At 39.6% G+C, this 21,267-nt stretch overlaps 1 protein-coding gene across 4 annotated transcripts in view; it reads left to right on the forward strand.

Annotated features, from left to right (window-relative positions):
• Positions 1–5,003: 5,003 nt before the first annotated feature.
• ZNF624 (zinc finger protein 624) overlaps positions 5,004–21,267 on the forward strand; it is a 34,105-nt gene continuing 17,841 nt past the window's right edge. For 2 of the 4 annotated variants that reach the window (XM_080826483.1, XM_080826484.1), the window contains exons 1-4: positions 5,015–5,081; positions 6,332–6,500; positions 11,434–11,508; positions 14,429–14,494. In XM_080826483.1, the coding sequence (XP_080682609.1) occupies positions 6,465–6,500; positions 11,434–11,508; positions 14,429–14,494 (177 nt within the window). In that variant the 5' untranslated portion in view covers positions 5,015–5,081; positions 6,332–6,464. Of the gene's footprint in view, positions 5,082–6,331; positions 6,501–11,433; positions 11,509–14,428; positions 14,495–21,267 lie in introns of all 4 variants that reach the window. The other 2 variants (XM_080826482.1, XM_080826485.1) reach the window with 2 other exon arrangements.

Consider the following 21,267-nt stretch of genomic DNA (forward strand, 5'->3'; position numbering starts at 1 on the left):
GTGAGCACAGGCAGACAGAGAGGCAGGCAGAGGCAGAGGGAGAAGCAGGCTCCCTGCCGAGCAAGGAGCCTGATGCGGGGCCTCGATCCCAGGACCCTGGGATCATGACCCGAGCTGAAGGCAGCCGCTTAACCAACTGAGCCACCCAGGCGTCCCTGAAGATGAAAACTTGTATTTCACTTATGAAATGTTTATAATGTGTGCACTTTAAAAAAAAAAAGACTCATTTAAAATCATCTCAGTATTGCCTCCTTTAAGCTCTTAGATCTATATTAAGTCAATAACTGAACATCATAGCAATGCCCAGCACACACAGGATTTTTTGGTTACATTATGCCTAAAGGCAGTTGCAGTTTGCATTGGGCCAAGAACTAATGTAACTTAAAATGATCTCATTCTAACCGTCCATGAAAATATGGAATTCTTAAATACTGTTTTTATTATGTTCAAGAGTCCAGTTCATTTAAGTTCAACAGCGACAGTGAGGCTGAAGAAAGAAATTCTGCAAGTAAAAATATAAAAACGTAATTTTTAGTTCTAATTTCAAAGTACAGAAAGACCCCTTTTTTTAAGAAAGATCTTTTTTTTTTTAAGATTTTATTTATTTATTTGACAGACAGAGATCACAAGTAGGCAGAGAGGCAGGCAGAGAGAGAGGAGGAAGCAGACTCCCTGTTGAGCAGAGAGCCCGAAGCGGGACTCGATCCCAGAACCCTGGGATCATGACCTGAGCCAAAAGCAGAGGCTTTAACCCACTGAGCCACCCAGGTTCCCAAGAAAGATCTTTTTAAAATAAATTTCTCCTACTCTCCTGAAATTCTGGTGCTATACAAAAGAGTTGGAAACAAGTATTTGGATATGCATAAAAGAATTTGGACATGGTATATATACAGTACGTCATTAACAAATGTAAGGAAATCTCTAGAAAAGAACAATGGCTGAGGATTACCAAGTTACTTTTTCCAAGTTCTTTAGAACACAAAAGCAAAGAACAATTTCTATGATTTTTTAAATGCTGGTAACACTTGGAAATAATTTCCAGAGTTGTAAAGTCTTTTTTTTTTTTAATATTTTATTTATTTATTTGACAGACAGAGATCACAAGTAGGCAGACAGGCAGGCAGGGAGAGAGGAGGAAGCAGGCTCCCCGCTGAGCAGAGAGCCTGATGCGGGGCTCGACCCCAGGACCCTGAGACCATGACCTGAGCTGAAGGCAGCGGCTTAATCCACTGAGCCACCCAGGTGCCCCCAGAGTTGTAAAGTCTTAAATGTGTAGTATATTTTAAACTGTGCCTTTGAAAAATACTGGTATCATAAAACCATCTATTTTAAGTTGTCAAAACTTTCATTTTGGGAGAACATGAAGATGACGACCAAGTTGATTTTCTATAGCTCTGATTATGTGAAATATTCTTACTTAAGAATATTCTATTGTGATGACACCATCACATATGTGGTGAAATATTTATAAAAATGAAATCTAGTAATTCACTATTGTTTGAATACCAAATCTTGAGGTAATGCAGAAATTTGCTATTCCTATGAAACTGGGATAGAGGAAACTTTGATTTTCAAGTGTAACTGATTTGTATGGCACAAAGAGGTATGTATTTTCTATAAAATCCAGAAAAAAAGGCATTCCCAGGACCTGACACATTCCACCATGAAAAGCCAATGCTCATCTGGGAAACCAGCTCAGCATCTCTGCAGTCAGTACCCAAGGTTTTCTCGGCTATGCTTATTCTGAGCTAGCTCTGACTTCCAGGGTCCAAGAGAGGACAACTCTTCTGACCCTTCTGTGGTTGGCAAACCTCTTCATGAACTATCTTAGCATCTGCACAACTTCAAATAAAGACCATCTGTTGCCATTGCAATCAGAAAGCACCTGCTTAACTATATACTACATACTGGAGAACTTTTTATTCCCCTAGATCATCTATTTTTAACCCACGCTGCTTCTTATTCTTTCACTTCTAGCTTCTCTTCCAGTTTCTCTGCTTTAAATTATTGAGTGTTATCATCAAATAGTTTTTGGCTCACCTTCAGGAAGAATCTTAGCATGTTATATCAAACAATGTATTTTCTTGTTCCCATGTACCTTTGAATGGCAGTACAAGGGTAGAAACATGATGGGAAGAATGTTTGCTTCATTGTCACTGACTAAACTCAGATTCTGGGTTTACAGTTACTTTCTTTCTTGAAAAATGTTTCGGGGCGCCTGGGTAGCTCAGTGGGTGAAAGCCTCTGCCTTCAGCTCAGGTCCTGGGATCGAGCCCCGCATTGGGCTCTCTGCTCAGCAGGGAGCCTGCTTCGTCCTCTCTCTCTGCCTGCCTCTCTGCCTACTTGTGATCTCTGTCTGTCAAATGAATAAATAAACTCTTAAAAAAAAAAAAAGAAAAAGAAAAAGAAAAATATTGTTTCATCTCCTTCTGGCCCCCACGGTTTCTGATGAGAAATCTACTGTCATTCGAATTGTTTTTCTGTTAGTTGTACAGTGTCCTTTTTCTCTTGTTGCTTCTAGGATTCTTCATCTTTATTTCTCAGGAATTTGATTATGATGTGTCTTAGACTGCAGTTGGCATTTTCTTAGCATCTTGCATATGAAGATTTTTGTCTTTGGTCAAATTTAGAGACTAAATTTTTGCCAAATTTGTGTTTTAGCAGGTCTCCCCTGACACCACTCTGATGGGAGAAGGATATTCACCACTATACTATTATTATTTGGTGGGAATTCAAGTCCAAGAAATTGAGCTTCTATTGACAGCTCTGAGGAGGGGAATTTCTTGTTCCTGCTGGGCAGGGATAGAATTTCAGGCTCCTCACTAAACCATCACCATTAACAACACCTTGTCTAGGAGGAGAGAGGCATCTCTTACCACTTCCATGTAGCTGTCACTGGCATTGTGTGTAGGGAGGCTCAATACTACTAGCTGGGTGGGAATGAAGGTTAAAGCTGCCCATACTGCCTGCTCTGACTCTATCCCTACAAGGACAGAAGGGCAACCCATTTCAGTCTTTGTTGTTGGGGATGAGGTAGGACCAAAGTTTTTTCTGTGGTGTTTGGCTGAAGCAGAGTGGTTATTTTCTTAAAGGTTTTTTGTCACTCTGGGCTGCCCTTTTCTTAGTCCATTAGCAGGAGAGCAACAAGCTTTCCTTGGCACTTTTTCTCTTTTTCTTTCTTTCTTTTTCTTTTTTTTTTCCTTTGGGGTATCTGCACCCATTGGAATATAGGATTGCCAGCTTCTCCAGCACCCAGGTCAGGATATACATCTACAAAAGATGTAGATATACATCTACAAAAATGTAGAAAACCTACCACTGTGTCTTTCCCCAGGTTGAAAGATCCCTAGCTGGCCTGCCTCCTGTCCAACTTTCAGAGTCTTCTTAATTTGTTTTTATATATAATATCAAGGGGTTTTAGCTGTAATTAATGGGCGATACAGGGAGAAGTGTTCCTATTCCATTTCATCTCACTATCAGTTTACCTTCATTTATGACAATAATTTGATGGGTATGAATTTCTGGGCTGACAGGTTTTTCTCCCCCCTTTTGATACTTTAAAAGCACTTCATTGTCCTCTGGCTTGCTTTGCTTTTTTTTTTTTTTCCCCTTGATGAAAAGTAATTATCTTTGAACCCAGGAAACACGTACCTTTGTTTTTCTAAGATTTTCCTTTATTACTGGTTTGTAGCAATTTGATTATGCTGTGCCTTGGTGTGATTTTCTTCAAGTGTTTTCTTTGAATTTCACTGAGCTGCTTGGTTCTGTGGGTTTATAATTTTCATCAAATTTTGACAGTATTTAGTCATTTCTTCAAATATTTTTCTACTCCCTAACTCTCTCCCCTCCTTCTGCCATTCTAATTACACACAGTTAGGCTACTTCATGTTGTTTCATAACTCACTGATGCTCTATTTTCTTCCCTGTGTTTCATTTTGGACAGTTTCTATTTCTGTGCCTTTGAACTCATGATTCTTTCCTTTTGCAGTGTCTAATCAGCTCTTAATTTATTGTTTTTTTTCTTTTTTCATTTCTGATATATTATCTCCAGGAGTTTGATTTCCCACTTAAATTTTTTCCTTTCATAGTTCAAGTGTCATATGTCATACTTTCTCCAAAGGTATCCACTGGCTTTTTGAGATCCCAAGAACCCAGTTCTACAACGTTCAGCTTCACTGAGCTATTTCCCTGCAGATCCCCATATGTCATATGCTCCCCATATGCTCACCCTGTGTGGGCCCCATACACAATCACAGCAGCATACAATCCAAGGCACACAGAGTAGGACTGGGTTAGGGAGGAAGTGGTTTCATCGAGGGAAGCTGCCCTAGAGACTTTATGGAGCCTGTTTCACTATGGAAAATATGGCCTTCGGGCATTAAACCATGGAACTGAGGCAAAGAAAACATGCTTTATCATATATAATATATAATAATATAATAAAAATCAATATGAATAAGAAAATATTACTATAAATTAATATAAATATTAATTATTTTTTAATTTGGATGAGCTGAGGAAGGAAGCTCTAGATCAAAAACCCAGAAATTATAATGAAAGGATTACCAATTTTTCATTCAAGAAAGACAAGCGAAAGTGCGCACACGCACTTACCAACTCTACCGGCATCCGAAGTGTTAGCTAACTTACAAAAGGCTTGTATCTTCTATCATTGACTTTATTTCTTTAGTCACCCTGAAACGTTCAGAGTCAAGAGGTGGTGTCATTTTTTGCCTCGCTCGTGCTAATGCTTGACACATGGTTATAGTCTCTCAATACGAGTTTGTTCAATTTGAATAGATTTTTTAGGTCACCCAAATTGTCGATAAACACATCCAATTCCGTCTTAAACGCAGACAAAAGAGTAGAAGAAAAAGAAGAAAAATGGGGGGCAAAAAAACCAAAACCAAAAACAAAACCCCGCTCCGCGCTGAGGATTCTGGGCGCTGTAGTTCGGGAGCCCCGGCTGCGCAGGCGCACTGGCTTGCCTGGAGGCCGGCCCCGCCAAGCCGGCGCCATTGATGGAAGCGTTCCCGCCCCGCTCTGCGAGTGGCAGCAGTTGTCCTCAGTTCGGCAGCCAGGTACTTGTTGCCCCCGGCGCCAGGCTCCGGTTCTCCGCTGCCCCTCCCTCGGCGCTTGGCTCCCGGCGGCGTCCGGGGCGTGGCCGGTTCGTCCAGAGTCCCGGTCCCTGAGCCGACACGCCCACCGGAGAGGCGACTGGGGCTGGGCCTCCTGCCTGGCTTTCGGCTCGGTCTCCCGCTGGCCGGGCTCGGGAGCTGTCGGTGCCCTCGGCGGCGGGCGCGGTTCGGGGGTTGGGAAGCGCCTGGCGCGGGGCCCCGGCTTGCGTGCTTGGACCGGGGCGGGCCGCCTCCTCCCAGCCCGCGCCTTTGACGGAGGGAGGAGGGGGACGCCCGATGCGCTCTTCGGAGAAGGGGGCGAAGGGGTAGGGAGGAGAGGCTTCCTGCCGGCTTCTGAAGCGGCGGGGACGGCCGGGTTTCACACCCGGTGACCTGACAGGTGGACGGACGCCCGTCTTTCGGTGCCTGGGGCAGTTTTTCCCGGCCTCATTTTATGGCATTGAACATCATCACTTTTAAGTCCCTTGTCTCTCCCTGACGTGGTAACGGCATCATTGCTTTGGTTGGGAAATGCTGCGCTGGTCCAAGGCGCTGAAGTTCTCACGAAGAATATGGTCCCCTTCGTTATTTTCAAATAACAAAGCTGGCTTGGGAGCCACAGCGAGAGAAATTTCTCAAGTCCCTGAGACTTCCGCAGCGCTTGGGTAGGCAGGGTATGGGTGAAGTCGCAATATCCAGAAAAAATATCTAGGAAATTACGACTGTGGTGAATGAAGTATCAGCCTGGATATCTTCTGTGTAATGTCAGAGGTGAAAGGAGCAACTGCTCGGATGATTTGCCTTGTGCTCAAGTGGTTTGCTTGTGGACGTGTCTCCACAGTAGCCAAACCGAAGTTAGAACCTACACCAAACTCCTCCTTATTGTCTACGTGGAAAGTGAAGAAAAACAGAAGGAAAGGTAAACACCTCAGGCCCAGCACTCAGGTTACAGTGTACTTTTGGCTTACTCACATGCTATCTTTGTCTCTGTGCATTATTTTTGCATAACTGAGATCAGGCTCAATTTATTGAATTTTAGGTAGCATTGGTTATTCTGATGATAAAACTTTAAAAGATGTGTATGGCACAGTTTGGTATTAAACATATTGAGCTAGCATTATCTATATGGCATATTGCCAAGGGGGAGTTTATTAATCCTTACAAATTTAAAAAGCAATGATGACTCATGTCATTCTTTTTTTTTTTTTTTTAAGATTTTCTTTATTTGAGAGAGAGCACAAACGGGGAGGGGCAGAAGGAGAGAGAGAAGCGGTCTCTGGGCTGAGCAGGGAGCCCAGTTCGGGGATTGATCCCAGGATCCGAGATCTCCACCAGAGCTGAAAGCAGATGCTCAACCCACTGAGCCACCCATGCACTCTTCAGGTCATTTTTTTTTTTTTTTAAGATTTTATTTATTTATTTGACAGAGAGCACAAGTAGGCAGAGAGGCAGGCAGAGAGAGGGGGAAGCAGGCTCCCCGCTGAGCAGAGAGCCCAATGTGGGACTCGATCCCAGGACCCTGAGATCATGACCTGAGCCCAGAGAAGAAGCTTAACCCACTAAGCCACCCAGGCACCCCCCTCACATGTTTTTTTGATTTAACTAAAACCCTACTCTCCCCTGCTTACCTGAGAACTTGCCATTTTTCTTTCAGGGCCACTCATTCTACTAATTAGGAAATTCATTTTTCAGCTTTAAGAGAGTCTATGTGATTTGAACAAGAAAGCCTGTTTTTTTCTCATACAGAAGTCTGAGCTGTTAGGTGGCCCGAAGTGATAGGGGTAGGCAGCTCTCATCCATTAGGTCATCTGGAAACCCAGTTTCCTTTCAACTTTTCGGTTCGGCACCTCCTGGGTGTGTTGTCTAACCTATGGCAGAGGCTGGCTCACTTTCAGTCCGTTGCATTCCAGGCCTTTGGAAGTGGAAATGAGGAACTGGAGGCCACACACTCACTTTAAAGATATGACGTCAGCTCTCTTGTTTAAATCCCATTTGCTATCATTTAGTCACGTGGGCACACCTGCCTATGTGGTGGCTGGGAAATGTCTCTACCTGGGTGGCCTTGTGTCCAGCTGAGATTTCAAGCTTTTGTCGGTATAAAAGGGGAGACTGGACGTTGGAATGCAATTAGCAGTATTTGCTACTTTGGCCCACATAAGTTTCCTGCCGTTTGAGTCAGTCTTAGAACATTTTTAAACAAAAATTGTTCTTTGGGAAATTTTATTTTTATTGGCATACAGTTTTAAGATGATTTATATGTTATAGCCCCTTTCTTGTCTCTATTTTTGATTTACTGGTATTTTTCTTCTTTGGCCAGTGGCATATGTATTTCATTATTTAGAGAATCAGCTCCTGCCTTTGTCAACTGTTTTGTTTTCTTATTAGTTTCTTTATTATTTTTTCTTTATGGTTTGCTTGTTAATTATTTCTCTTATATAGTTGAATGTTTAGTATTTTTATTTTTAAAAATGTCAGTTGCATGTATTTAGGGATATAAATTTTATCTTTGTAAAAGTTTTGGCAACCCATGAGTTTTTAACCTATAATTCTCTCATTTTCTATTTCACTGGCAATTAAAGTTCTCTCTTTGACTTAATAAGTACTCAGGAGGATCTATTTTAATTTCCTGGTGATTGGGTTTTTCTCCCCCCTCTCCAAACTTACATTTGTAATTCTACTATATCATGGTTAGAGAACGTCATATATTCAGTTTTTTTTTAAGGTTTTATTTATTTTATTCTAGAGAGAGAGCATATGAGAGCAGGCAGAGGGACAGAAGGAGAGGAAGAGAGAGAAGCTCAAGCAGAACTTCCCACTGAGCATGGAGCCCCACATGGGGCTCAATCCCATGACCCTGAGATCATGACCTGAGCCAAAATCAAGAGTTGGACACTTAACCAACTGAGCCACCCATGTGCCCCCCACCTCCCCACCCCCTGGCATGATGATTCATTTTAGTGTATGTATGTGTGTTTATAATGAGAGCTTGCTTTCTTTTCTTCATCTACAGAGATTCTTAGTACTTCATTTTTTAATTGAAATATAATTGACATAAATATTATCTTAGTTTCAGGTATATAAAATAATCATTATAGATATAGATAACAAGGTGATCATTACAAATCTAGTTAATATCCATCATCACACATAGTTATAGGTTTTTTTGTTGTGATGAGAATTTTTAGGATTTACCCTTATCCACTTAAAATATATAATACAGTATAATTAACTATAGTCATCATTCTGTACATTACATCTCCAGGACTTCCTTATTTTATAACTAGAAGTTTCTGGCTTTTGACTACCTTTGCCCATCTTGTCCACTGCTCACCCCCGCCTCTGGCAATCATCTCTGGCAATCTGTTCTCTGTATGTATGAGTTCAAGTTTGGGGTAGGGGGTTGTTTGGTTTGTTGTTTTAGATTCCACATAGCAGCGAGGTGATAGTTGTCTACATCTGTCTAACTTGTTTCACCTAGTGAAATGCCCTCATAGTCCATCCACATTTTCACAAATGGCAAGATTTCCTTCTCTTTCTTTATGGCTGAATAATATTCCTCTGAGGGTATTATATTATCTATTCATCTGTCAACAAACACTTCCATTTCTTGACTATTGTAATTAATGCTACAGTGAACGTATGAGTGTGGATATCTTTTTGAGGTAGGGTTTTTTTTTCTCTCAGATAAATGCCCAGAAGTGGAATTGCTGGAAAATGCAGTACTATTTTTAATTTTTTGAGGAAACCTTAAGGAAATTTTAGTATCCTTTGTTCTAGTTTTGTGAAAAATGTTGTTGGTACTTTATAGGGATTGTATTAAACCTATAAATTGCTTTGGGTAGTGTGGACATTTTAACAATATTGGTTCTTCTAATCCTTGAGCACAGAATATCTTTCCATTTAATGTCTTCTGGTTTCAATGTATAGGTCTTTCAGCCCCTTGGTTAAATTTATCCCTAGGTATTTTATTCTTTTTGATGCCATTCTAAGTGCGATTATTTTCTTAATTTCTCTTTCTTACAGTTTATTATTAGTGTATTGAAACACAACTGATTTTTGTAAGTTGATTTGTATCCTAACCGTTTTTTGTTTATCCTAACAGTTTTTCAGCAGAGTCTTTAGGGGTTTCGCTATATAATATTATGTCATCTGCGAATAGTAATGGTTCTTTTCCAATCTGTATAGTTTTGATTTCTTTTTCTTGCCTAATTGCTGTGGCTAGGACTTCCAATATTATGCTGAATATAAATGATGAGAATGGGCAATGATGAGAAGCTCTATCATTTCACCACTGAGTATGTTAGCTGTGGTCTTGTCATATATGGCCTTTATTGAGAGCTTTTATCATAAATGGATGCTGAATTTTGCCAAATGCTTTTTCTGCATCGCTTGAGATGATCATATCATTTTTATTCTTCATTTTGTTAATGTGGTGAACATCACATTGATTGACTTGCAGATGTTGAACCATTCTTGGATCCCTGGAATAAATCCCACTTTGTCATTGTGTATGATCCTTTTGATGTATTGTTGAATTCAGTTTGCTCGTATTTTGTTGAGGATTTTTGCATCCATATTCAAGAGGGTTAGTGATGTCTGATTTTCTTTTCTTGTGGTGTCTTTGCCTTGTTTTGGTATCACGATAATGCTGACCTCGTAAAATGAGTTTGAAAGTGTTCCTTCCTCTATGTTCTTTGGAAGAGTTTGAGAAGGATTGGTACTAATTCTTCTTAAATGTTTGGTGGAATTCACCAATGAAACCACCTTGTCCTGGACTTTGTTTTTTGAGAGACTTCTTATTATTGATTCAATCTCCTTACTAGTATTCAGTCTGTCAGATTTTCTCTTTCTTCATGATTCAGTCTTGGTAGATTGTATGTTTTAGGAATTACTAATTTCTTCTAGGTTGTCCATTTGTTGGCATGATCTTTATTAGATCCATATTGTCTTAAACTTTGGTGTGTGCACATGAATCAGCTAGGGATCTTATTAAAAAGTTGATTCTTGATTCAATAGGTTCTGGAATTGGACCTCAAAGTTTGCATTTTCACAAGCTCCCCAGTAATGTTTATTTTGCTGTTCTTTGGACTAGGCTTTTGAATACAAAGGTCTTGGATATGAATTCTTAATGGAGGCAAATGGACTATGTAAAGCAGGGACAGACTCAGCATAATCCTGCATAGATTCCCTTGGGCCCCACAAGCCCTACTGCATGGTGAGAGCATCAGACTTCCTAGGAAACTGTCAAAAAAGAATTTCACAAAATCTGGGAAGCTTAATTCTTATTGCACCACTGCCCTTTTCTGTGTCTTGCAGCATCATCCTGAAACTTTGCCCTTTAATTAAGAGAATGTTTACAAACATTTACAAACATTTTTGTAAGAGTTTGTAGACTCTCGTTTTGCAACCAAACTCAGCATTAGCTGGGTCATATTCTTTTTTTTTTTTTTCCCCTGCTTCCTTCTTATTTGGGTTTGCCTGATACAGAATGACTAGATAAAGATCTGTTTGAATATGAGATTGAGAGAAACATATCAGGGCTTCTTTTAAGTTTCAAGTTGTAGCTGAAATCTCTGAAAATGTTAGTAAATTGATCATCACATGAAAGATAGGAAGAAGAGATTCTTAGAATGTTTCATTTTTATTTATTTATTTATTTTTTAAAGATTTTATTTATTTATTTGACAGAGATCACAAGCAGGCAGAGAGAGAGAAGCAGGCTTCCTGCTGTGGGGAGCCTGATGTGGGGCTGGACCCCAGGACCCCAGATCATGACCTGAGCCAAAGGCAAAGGCTTAACCCACTGAGCCACCCAGGCACCTCGAATGTTTCATTTTTAGATGAATAGGTGATTGTGGCAAAGAAAGATTAAATTATTTTCTTCCACATCATGTAGCAAGTTGATTTAATGGAAAAGTTGTGAGCATTGGAATTACTCATTTGGGGTCATGCATTGCCTTGGATAAATAGTATTATTTCTCTAAGCTTCCTTTTCCTGATCAGTGGAATGGGAATATAATTCCCATTGGATTGATATGAAGTTCAAATTAAAAGAACCTTGTACAATGTCTGGCCTGCTAGCCATGACTACATTTAATGGCATTAAAATGACAAGATCTCAGGGATCAGGGATCATTTTTTCTCACTGATTTTGGAGTTTTTTTCCTCATTTTTTTTTTTTTTGATTTAATCTTGTGTTCTTTGGGGACGTCATTGCTTTCTTGTAATGTCAGGATTCCAGCTGGGTAAGTCTACGATTTCCAAGGCAGGATGGGTTTTCATGGCTTCTTTCTCTTTCTCGGGTGTGCCTCTGCAGGACTCCACTCTTGCCAGAGAGGGGAACACAGAGGAAGAGGTTATGGCTGCTGTGGTTTTTTCAGTTGGACCTCTGGTAAGTTCGGGTTTCTTTGGGTCCTGACCTGCTTCTTGTGTTGAGAGCATGTCGGTTTTTCCTGAAGTCTGTGACTTCCCTACCTCACCCACATCCCTTCTGGTAACTGAATCAGATTGTTCACCCATGGAAATTGGGTTCATCATAGTAAAGCGTGGACTCTATAAAAAGATTCATTATACATATTGAACCAATTATCAAGGCACATGAGCTTTCAGAAAATACTTTTGCTAGTTTTGATAGATAGTCTAGGAAATTTACTTTTTTTTTTTTTTAAGATTTTATTTATTTGACAGACAGAGATCACAAGTAGGCAGAGAGGCAGGCAGAGAGAGAGGACGAAGCAGGCTTCCTGTTGAGCAGAGAGCCCAATGTGGGACTCGATCCCAGGACCCTGGGATCATGACCCGAGCCGAAAGCAGAGGCTTTAACCCACTGAGCCACCCAGGTTCCCGGAAATTTACTTTTGATGTTCAATTTGTATAGTTCCCAGGAAATTTCATTTATTTATGGGATAGAAGAATGGAATATTTTAAGTTGGAAATTTTGTTTAGGAAATTTTGGAAAAATATGTACACACACAGACACACCCACACACCCTCTTCATTAGACCATGCCCCTTGTGCCCACTCTCAGTGATCTCCTCTTTTCTACCCATTAAGAAGTGATCGAGCTTAATAGATGACAGGGAGAGAAAGAAAATGTTTAAGACACAGTGCTTGGCTGTAGGGAACTTACAGTCTCATTGAGTAAGGCATACACAAGAAACAGTTACATAATTTATTTAGGTGAATGGTAGTTGCTTAGCCATATGATAAAGAGATGATTGCTATGAAAGAAGAGAAATGGAGACCCCTGGATGGCACAGTCAGGCCCGTGCCTTTGGCTTGGGTCGTGATCCCAGGGTGCTGGGATTGAGTCCCGCATCGGGCTCTTTGCTCAGCAGGAGCCTGCTTCTCTCTCCCCCTCTGCCTGCTTGTGCTCGCTCGCTCACTCTCTCTCCCTCTCTCTGACAGATAAATAAATAAATAAAATCTTAAAAGAAAAAAAAAGAAAAGAAATGGGACATAAGTAAGGGCGTAATCGGTCAATGAAAAAGCTCATGAGGGCAGTGAGACTTAAGGTGGTACCCAGACAATGATCCAATGATTTAAATTGTGTTAAAGTGTTTGTGAAGGTACTTTAGGTGAGAAGCGAGTTCAAGGGCAAGGCTCTGTGGCAGAGAACAGTGCTGTGAGCTAGTGATTCCAGTGGGAAACTTGTGAAAAAGAAGCCTGGGAATTAGATATTAAAGCTGAATCTTTTAATGTTTCCCTGAAGACATTTAAGTATACATACGTATTTGTGTGTGAATGTGTTTGAGATAGGTGTTAATTTGATAAAAGCTATATTTTAGCAGTGACTTTCTGAAATAGGAGATCCCGAAGAAAGATGATACCAACAAATATAATTTGTTCTAGTAATAATCCACAGTAACCTGCAGTCGTGATCTTTTATTCTTTGTAGTTGGGATGTACAGTGAAAATAGTCCTTAAAACATACCCTTGAAAGAGAAATGAGGGGCGCCTGGGTGCTTCAGTTGGTTGAGCATCTGATTTTTTTTTTAAGATTTTATTTATTTATTTGACACAGAGAGGGAGAAAGCACAGGCAGGGGGAGCAGCAGTCAGAGGGAGAGGGGGAAGCAGGCTTCCAGCTGAGCAGGGAGCCAGATGCAGGCCTTGATCCCAGGACCCTGGGATCACGACCTGAGCTGAAGGCAGACACTTAACCAACTGAGCCACTCCGGTGCCCTGAGTGTTTGACTCTTGATCTCAGCTCAGATCTTGATCTTAGGATCTTGGGTTCAGGTCCTCCACATGGAGCCTTCCTTTGAAAAAGAGAGAGAAAAGATAAATAAAAGCCAAAATATTGCATTTTATCAGTAGATCCAAAGCATTTGTCTAGTATTGACATGGTCAGACCCATCCCTAATTACCAGATGTTGAGGTGCACATTTTCGGGAAGCTAAATATTTATATTTTTTAGATAGAACTTGGAAGAGGAGAAAGATAACATTTTTTTGCCATGGACTTTAGGTAGTTATATTACCCATAGTTTTTAAAATGGCACACATAAAACCTAAAATTGTTAAGTGCTAATGGAAAGATACAATAAAAGATCATTTTATCTATAAAATCAGGCCCTCATGGGGATGCAGTTTATAAGGTTTGGAAGAAAACAATATAGTGAGAAGTCCCTGAAATACTTCCTGAATGAGATGGTCCCTGGGATCCCCCACAACACTGTAATGATTTTCAGCTGCGAAAAATACATAGTGTTGGCAGGTTTTGAGTACTTTTCCTGAGTGAGAGAGATCGTTTCTGAGAAATACATTTCAACCCTACATCTAAAGGGAAAATTGTGTGGCATCTGAAGGCCTCTTTTTATAAATTTATTTTTGTTGTGATAGGTTCTTTGTTGGAAGCCTGCTTTAGAAACTATGCGGTTATATCTGTCTCAGTCTTTTTTTTTTGTTTTAAGATTTTATTTATTTATTTGACAGACAGAGGTCACAAGTAGGCAGAGAGGCAGGCAGAGAGAGAGGGGGAAGCAGGCTCCCCATGGAGCAGAAAGCTCGATGTGGGGCTCGATCCCAGGACCCCAAGATCATGACCCGAGCCAAAGGCAGAGGCTTAACCCACTGAGCCCCCCAGGCACCCCTGTATCTGTCTCAGTCTTATGTTTGTCCTTGTCTTAAACAAGGCCAAAGAAATTATAATTGGATGTTACTCCAGGACATTCATTTCAGCCCTAAATAAAACAACAAAAGAGGTTATCCTGTATATGCCATATCCACCGTGGACGGATGTTGCTTGTTGAGGCTCTGCTATAGGTCTAGGCAGCCTGTCACTGAACGATCTTATCCTGTATCCCCTCAGAATCCTGAAAATTCCCAGGCAGATAACGATCTTCACCTTCAGCCAGAAGAGCCAAAGCTGGTAAAGGTAATACTTAACATGTATGTAAGGGGACGGAGAAGGGTCTCTTTTACTGCCCCTGGTTCTTAATGTTCCTAGTTCATTGCACGTTTACAGTGAACACCATCTTGCTTGATAGGTGTAGTAACCCCAGGGCCGGTCCCATCCATTTGGCAGATTTCATTTCTCTCAGTGGTGGCAGCCCTACGGTGGCAGATGGTCCCATTGTCATTGCTAATTGATGAAGTATCCTTCATGACATTCTCTGATTCTCGATTTGCATTGTGAGACTCAATATCATTAACGATACCAAGCATGGGCACCTGGGTGGATCGGTGAGTTAAGCGTCTGCCTTTGTCCCAGGGTGTTGGGATCGAGCCTGGAATCTGGCTCCCCGCTCAGCTGGGAGTCTGTTTCCCCTTCTCCCTCTGCCCCTCTCCCCTGCTGTCTCTCACACTCTGTCTCTCTCAAATAAATAAATAAAAATTAAAAACAAAAACAAAAACCAAGAATGCATCAATGTGAGTGGAAACATTCTTTTTTTTTTTTTTTTGAGTGGAAACATTCTTAAGATGTGTTTACATTAGTTTAGATTTTTTATTTCATTATCATTTAAGCTTACTTTCTTCCTTGTGAGTACAGAATCCACCTGACTTTTTCAAAAAATAACGAAGTCAGAAATTTATGAATTATGTAAGAAAAATTATCTAAAACTTAGAAATAAGAAATAAGGCAAAAAATTAATGTATACCCTTTCAGTGTCATAGTAGACATGTCTTATTCTGGCATTCTTTTTTCTGCTATCAGTAGATACCTATTTTTGTATCTACTTTGAAGCAGCTGAACTCTCATTAATGACTTACATAAATCTTTGGCTTCTGTTGATACTTTTAGAATTGTGGGGTTTAAATTTTTAAAAAATTTTTTGTTGAAGTATAGTTGATGTACAAATTTTACTAGTTTCAGGTGTCTAGCCTAGTGATTGGACAACTCTATACAGTACACAGTGCTCACCACAGTAGCTGTAGTTAACCATCTTTCCCATAAAAAGTAGTTTTTCACAGTATTTTTTTACAGTTTTTTTACAGTATTATTAACTGTACTCTCTATACTGTACTTTTCTTCTCTGTGACTTATTTATTTCATAACTGGAAGTTTGTACCTCCTAATCCCCTTCACCTCTTTCACTCATTACCCTCCCCTCCTAGGAACCACTGGTTTGGTCTCTATATTTTGGAGCTTGTTTCTGTTTTTTGTTTGTTCATTTTGTTTTGTTTTTTTAGATTTCACATGTATCTGTAGTCATGTGGTGTCTGTCCTTGATTTATTTCACTTAGCATAATACCCTCTAGGTCCATTTTTCCTTTTTATGGCTGTATAGTATACATATCTCACATCTTTATCCATTCATCCTTTTTTTTTTTTTAAGATTTTATTTATTTATTTGTCAGAGAGACAGAGAGAGTACAGGCAGGCAGAGTGGCAGGCAGAGTGGCAGGCAGAGGCAGAACAGGCTCCCGGCAGAGCAAGGAGCCCAATGTGGGACTCGATTCTAGGACGCTGGGATCATGACCTGAGCCGAAGGCAGCTGCTTAACCGACTGAGCCACCCAGACGTCCCTATCTGTTCATCTTTTGGTAGACACTTGGATTGCTTCTGTATCTTAGCTATTGGAAATAATGCTACAGTAATCATAAGGGTGCATATGTCTTTTTGAATTAGTGTTTTCATTTTCTTTGGGTAAGTAGCAGTGGAATTACTGGATCATATATGGTCATCCTATTTTTAATTTTTTTGAGGAACCTCCATGCTGTTTTCCATAGCTGCTGCACCTGCTTGCATCCCCGCCGACAGTGCCCAAGTGGCCCCTTTTCTCCACACCCTTGCCAATTCTTGTTATTTCTTGTCTTTTTTATTTTAGCCATTCTGACAGCTGTATTTTCTCATTGTAGTTTTGATTTGCATTTCTTTGGTAATTAATGATGTTAAGCATCCTTTCATGTGTCTGTTGGCCATCTGTATGTATGTCCTCTTTGGAAGAATACCTGTTCAGGTCCCCTGCCCAATTTTAATTGGGTTAGTTGGGGGTTTTGCTGAATTGTATGCACTTTTTGTATTTTGGATATTACCCCCTTATCAGATACATCGTTTGCAAATACCTTCTTGTGTTGGTGGTTTCTTCCGCTGTGCAAAAGCTTTTAAGTTTGATATGGTCCGAGTTGTTTACTTTTGCTTTTGTTTCCCTTGCCTGAGGAGACAGATCCAGAAAACTGTTGCTAAGGCCAGTGTCCAAGAGTTTTCTGTCCTTGTTTTCTTTTAGATGTTTTATGGTTTTAGGTCTTACATTTAGGTCTTTAATTCATTGTTACTTTATTTTTGTGTGGGGTATAAGAAGGTGGTCCAGGGACACTTGGGTGGCTCAGTGGGTTAAAGCCTCTGCCTTCAGCTCAGGTCATGATCCCAGGGTCCTGGGATCGAGCCCCGCATCGGGCTCTCTGCTCGGCAGGGAGCCTGCTTCCTCCTCTCTCTCTGCCTGCCTCTCTGCCTGCTTGTGATCTCTGTCTGTCAAATAAATAAATAAAATCTTTAAAAAAAAAAAAAAAGGTGGTCCAGTTTCATTCTTTTGCATGTAGCTGTCAAGCTTTCCCAACACCCGTTTGTTGAAGAGACTGTCTTCCCCATTTATATTCTTCCTGTCTTGTAGATAATTATGGTTTAAAAAAAGAGAGTATGTTGAAGTTCAGCTCCTTTTTTTTTTCCAGAATTATGTTTTTAAGTTTTTAAAATTACACTTTGGAATTTGGTTTTATTCCAAGAATATTTTATGTGAAACTGGGCTTTTCTTTTTGCTTCTGTGACAACATACATTCTGAGACTCTTCCACATAATTTTTATGTAGTCTTTTTGAAATTTAATACTGGGCCAATCATTCTTAAAGTTGTCCTTTTTTTTTTTTTAAGATTTTATTTATTATTTATTTGACAGATAGAGATCACAGGTAGGCAGAGAGGCAGGCACAGAGAGAGAAGAGGAAGCAGGCTCCCCGCCGAGTGGAGAGCCCGATGTGGGGCTCGATCCCAGGACCCTGGCATCATGACCGGAGTCAAAGGCAGAGGCTTTAACCCACTGAGCCACCCAGGCGCCCCTTAAATTTGTCCTTTAACATATGACAGTTTAGACTTAAAAATTTTTAAGGTAAAAACATTAATAGTTTTAGACTTTGAATCATGAACTGTCGGAAAATACCATTATTTTTGACATGGTGAATAATTCATGTGGTTTATTTTTATTCTGACGGGAAGTCCTTAGGAGAAGATTAATTCTGTCTGGCTCTTTCTTAAATTCTGCATCCTGTTTATAAGTACTGAGCTTTGTTTTGTTTAATTTTTTTTTTTTAAGTAGGCTCCACGCCTACCATGGGGCCCAGTTTGGGGCTTGAACTCAAAACCCTGAGATCAAGACCTGACCTGAGATCAAGAGTCAGACATTTAACTGATTGAGCCACTCAGGTGCATTTGAGTAGAACCAGTATTTCAGTGATACTTTCTAACATTTCTATAGCTACAAAAAGGCAGATAGACTTTTCTTAGGGCTTGTGTTGAAACTGTTGATCAATTTGGGAAATATTCCTGTGTTAATACTACGTTTTCTAGTAGGAAGAATATGGAATGTCCTCTCATTTATTTAAGTGTCCTTCAGTCTCTTTCAATGGTATTTTGTCACTTTTAATGTGTGAGTCTTGCACATCTTTTGTTAAATTCATTCCTAAGTGTTTTATTCTTTTTGCTCTTTTAAATGGATTTTTTTCTTAATTTCTTATTTGGAATGTTCAGTGGTAATGTATAGAAACAGTTGACTTATGTATATTGATCTTGTGTCCTGAACCTTGCTGAACTAGTTTTCATTGTAAAAGGGTTTTTGTTTGTTTGTATGTGCATGTGCACGAGTGTGGACTCCTCAGGGTTTTCTGTATGCAAGATAGTATCATCTGTAAGTAGAGATTATGTCATTTCCAAATAGAAATTTCCTTTTTCCTTTCGAGTCTGGATACCTTCTATTTCTTTTTCTTCTCTAGTTTTTCTTGCTAAAACTTACAGTACAGTATTGAATAGAAGTGAGGAGAGAGGACATCTGTGAGATTTGTGATCTCAGGGGGAATGCATATGGCCATTCACCATTAAGTGTGATGTTAGATTAGTGCTTACATAGATGGTCTTTATCACGTTGATGAAGCTTGCTTCTATTTCTGGTTTGTTGGGTTTTGTCACATAATTTTTTGAGTCTGTTAAGATAATTGTGTGGGTTTTGTTTTTTATTCTACTGATATGATGTGTTACCTTGGTTGATTTTAAGATATTAAATGAATTTTGTATTCCTGGGGTAAATCGCATTTGGCTGTGTTTTCTTTGTTGCGGGATTCAAACTGAATCAGACTGAATTAATTCTGCCTGGTTCTTCCTTAAATTTTACGTCTGTCTTGTTTTAGTAACACTGACCTCATAGAATGAGATGAGAATTATTTCCTTCCATTTTTTGGGAGAGTTAGTGAAAGATTGGTATTCTTCTTGAAATGTTTGATGGAATTCAGGGAAGCCACTTGAACCTGGGCTTTTATTGTGGGAAGTTTAATTATTATAGACCTATTTGTATTTTCTTTGTCATCTTGAGTCAGTTTTGGTAGTTTGTGTCTTTCCTAGGAATCTGCCCATATTACCTAGGTTTTCTAACTTGTTGGCATACTGTTGTTCCTAGTATTCTCGTATAATCCTTTTTATTTCTGTAAGGTCAGTAGTAATGTCTCCTTTTTCATTCCTGATTTTAGCACTTTGAGTCTTCTCTCTTTGTCTAGCCAAGGGTTTGTAATCTTTTCAAAGAACCAACTTCTGCATTTGTTGATTTTCTCTCTCTCTCTTTTTTTTTATTCTCTATCTCGTTTATCTCCATTTTAATATTCATTATTTTCTTCTGCTTTAAAAAAAAATTTAGTTCCTTTTCTAGTTCTTCCTTTTCTAGTTCCTTAAGGTATAAATTTATTTTGTATTAAGTTTTAATTTTATTTCCGGTATAGTTACATATAGTGTTGTATTAGTTTCAGGTGTACAATATAGTAATTCAGCAGTTCTGTACATTACTCAGTGTTTATCTTGGTAAGTGTACTCTTAATCCCCATCACCGATTTCCTTCATCTCCCCACCCAGCTCACCCCTGGTAACCATCAGTTTGTTCTCTATAGTTAAAAATCTGTTTCTTGGTTTGTCTCTCTCTCTTTGTTTTCCTTTAATCATTTGTTTTGTTTCTTAAATTCCACATATGAGTGAAATCATATGATATTTGCCCTTCTCTGACTGACTTATTTCGCTTAGGATTATACTCTCTTGATCCTTTTGTATTGTTGCAAGTGGCAAGGTTTCATTTTTGATGGATGAATAATATTCCATTATGTATACACTCATGTATATCACATCTTCTTTATCCATTCATCTACCGATGGACAACTTGGGTTGCTTCCATAATTTGCCTATCGTAAATAATGCTGCAGTAATCATAGGGGTGCATATGTCTTTCCAAATGAGTGTTTTCATATTTTTACATAAAAAACCAGAAATATAATTCCTGGATCATAGGGTAGTTCTATTTTTAACTTTTTGAGGAAGCTCCATACTGTTTTCCACAGTGGCTGCACCAGGTTGAATTCCCACCAGCAGTGCATGCGTGTTCCTTTTCTTCACAATTTCACCAACAGTTCTTTTGGATTTTTGGTTTTAGCCATTCTAATAGGTGCGAGGTGGTATCTCATTGTAGTTTTGATTTGCATTTCCCTAATGAGTGATGTTGAGCATCTTTTCATGTGTCCGCTGGCCAAATGTCTTCTTTAGAGAAATGTCTGTTAAAGTCTTCTTGTCCTTTTTTTTTAAATTTTAAAAGATTTAATTTATTTATTTGACAGAGAGAGATCACAAGTAGGCAGAGAGGCAGGCAGGGTGAGAGGCAGGGAAGCAGGCTCTCTGCCGATCCCAGGGGGATCGATCCCAGGGGCTCGATCTGAGGATCCTGGGATCATGACCCGAGCCGAAGGCAGAGGCTTTAACCTACTGAGCCACCCAGGCGCCCCTCTTGTCCATTTTTTAATTGGAGTATTTGTGTTTTTGTTGAGTGTCATCAGTTCTTTATATATTTTGAATACTAGTGCTTTATCAGATATGTCTTTTGCAAATATCTTCTCCCATTCAATACGTTGTTTTGGATTGTTGGTTCTTTCCTTCTCTGTGCAGAAGCTTTTTGTTTTGATGTAGTCCCAGTAGTTTATTTTTGCTTTTCTTTCCCTTGCCTCAGGAGACATATCTTAAAAAAATTTTGCTATGGCTGATGTCAGAGAAATGACCACCTGTGTGGTCTTCTAGGATTTTTATGGTTTCAGGTCTCACATTTAGGTCTTTAATACATTTTGAGTTTATTTTTTCTGTATGGTGTAAGAAAGTCATCGAGTTTCATTCATTTGCAGGTAGCTGTCCAGTTTTCCCAACCCCCTTTGCTGAGGACACTGTCTTTTTTGCATTGTATATTCTTTCTTCTTTTGTCGAAGATTAATTGACCATGTAATTATGGTTTTGTATCTAGGTTTTCTATTCTGTTCCATTGATCTATGTGTCTGTATTTGTGCCAGTCCTCTACTGCTTTGGTTACTACAGCTTTGTAACATAACTTGAAGTCTGGGATTGTGATACCTTGTTTCACTTTTCTTTTTCAAGATTTCTTTGGCTATTTGGGGTCTTTGTGGTTCCATACAAATTTTAGAATTG

Source organism: Martes martes (assembly GCF_963455335.1).
Source record: "Martes martes genome assembly, chromosome: 16".
In the NCBI taxonomy this organism is placed as follows: domain Eukaryota; kingdom Metazoa; phylum Chordata; class Mammalia; order Carnivora; family Mustelidae; genus Martes; species Martes martes.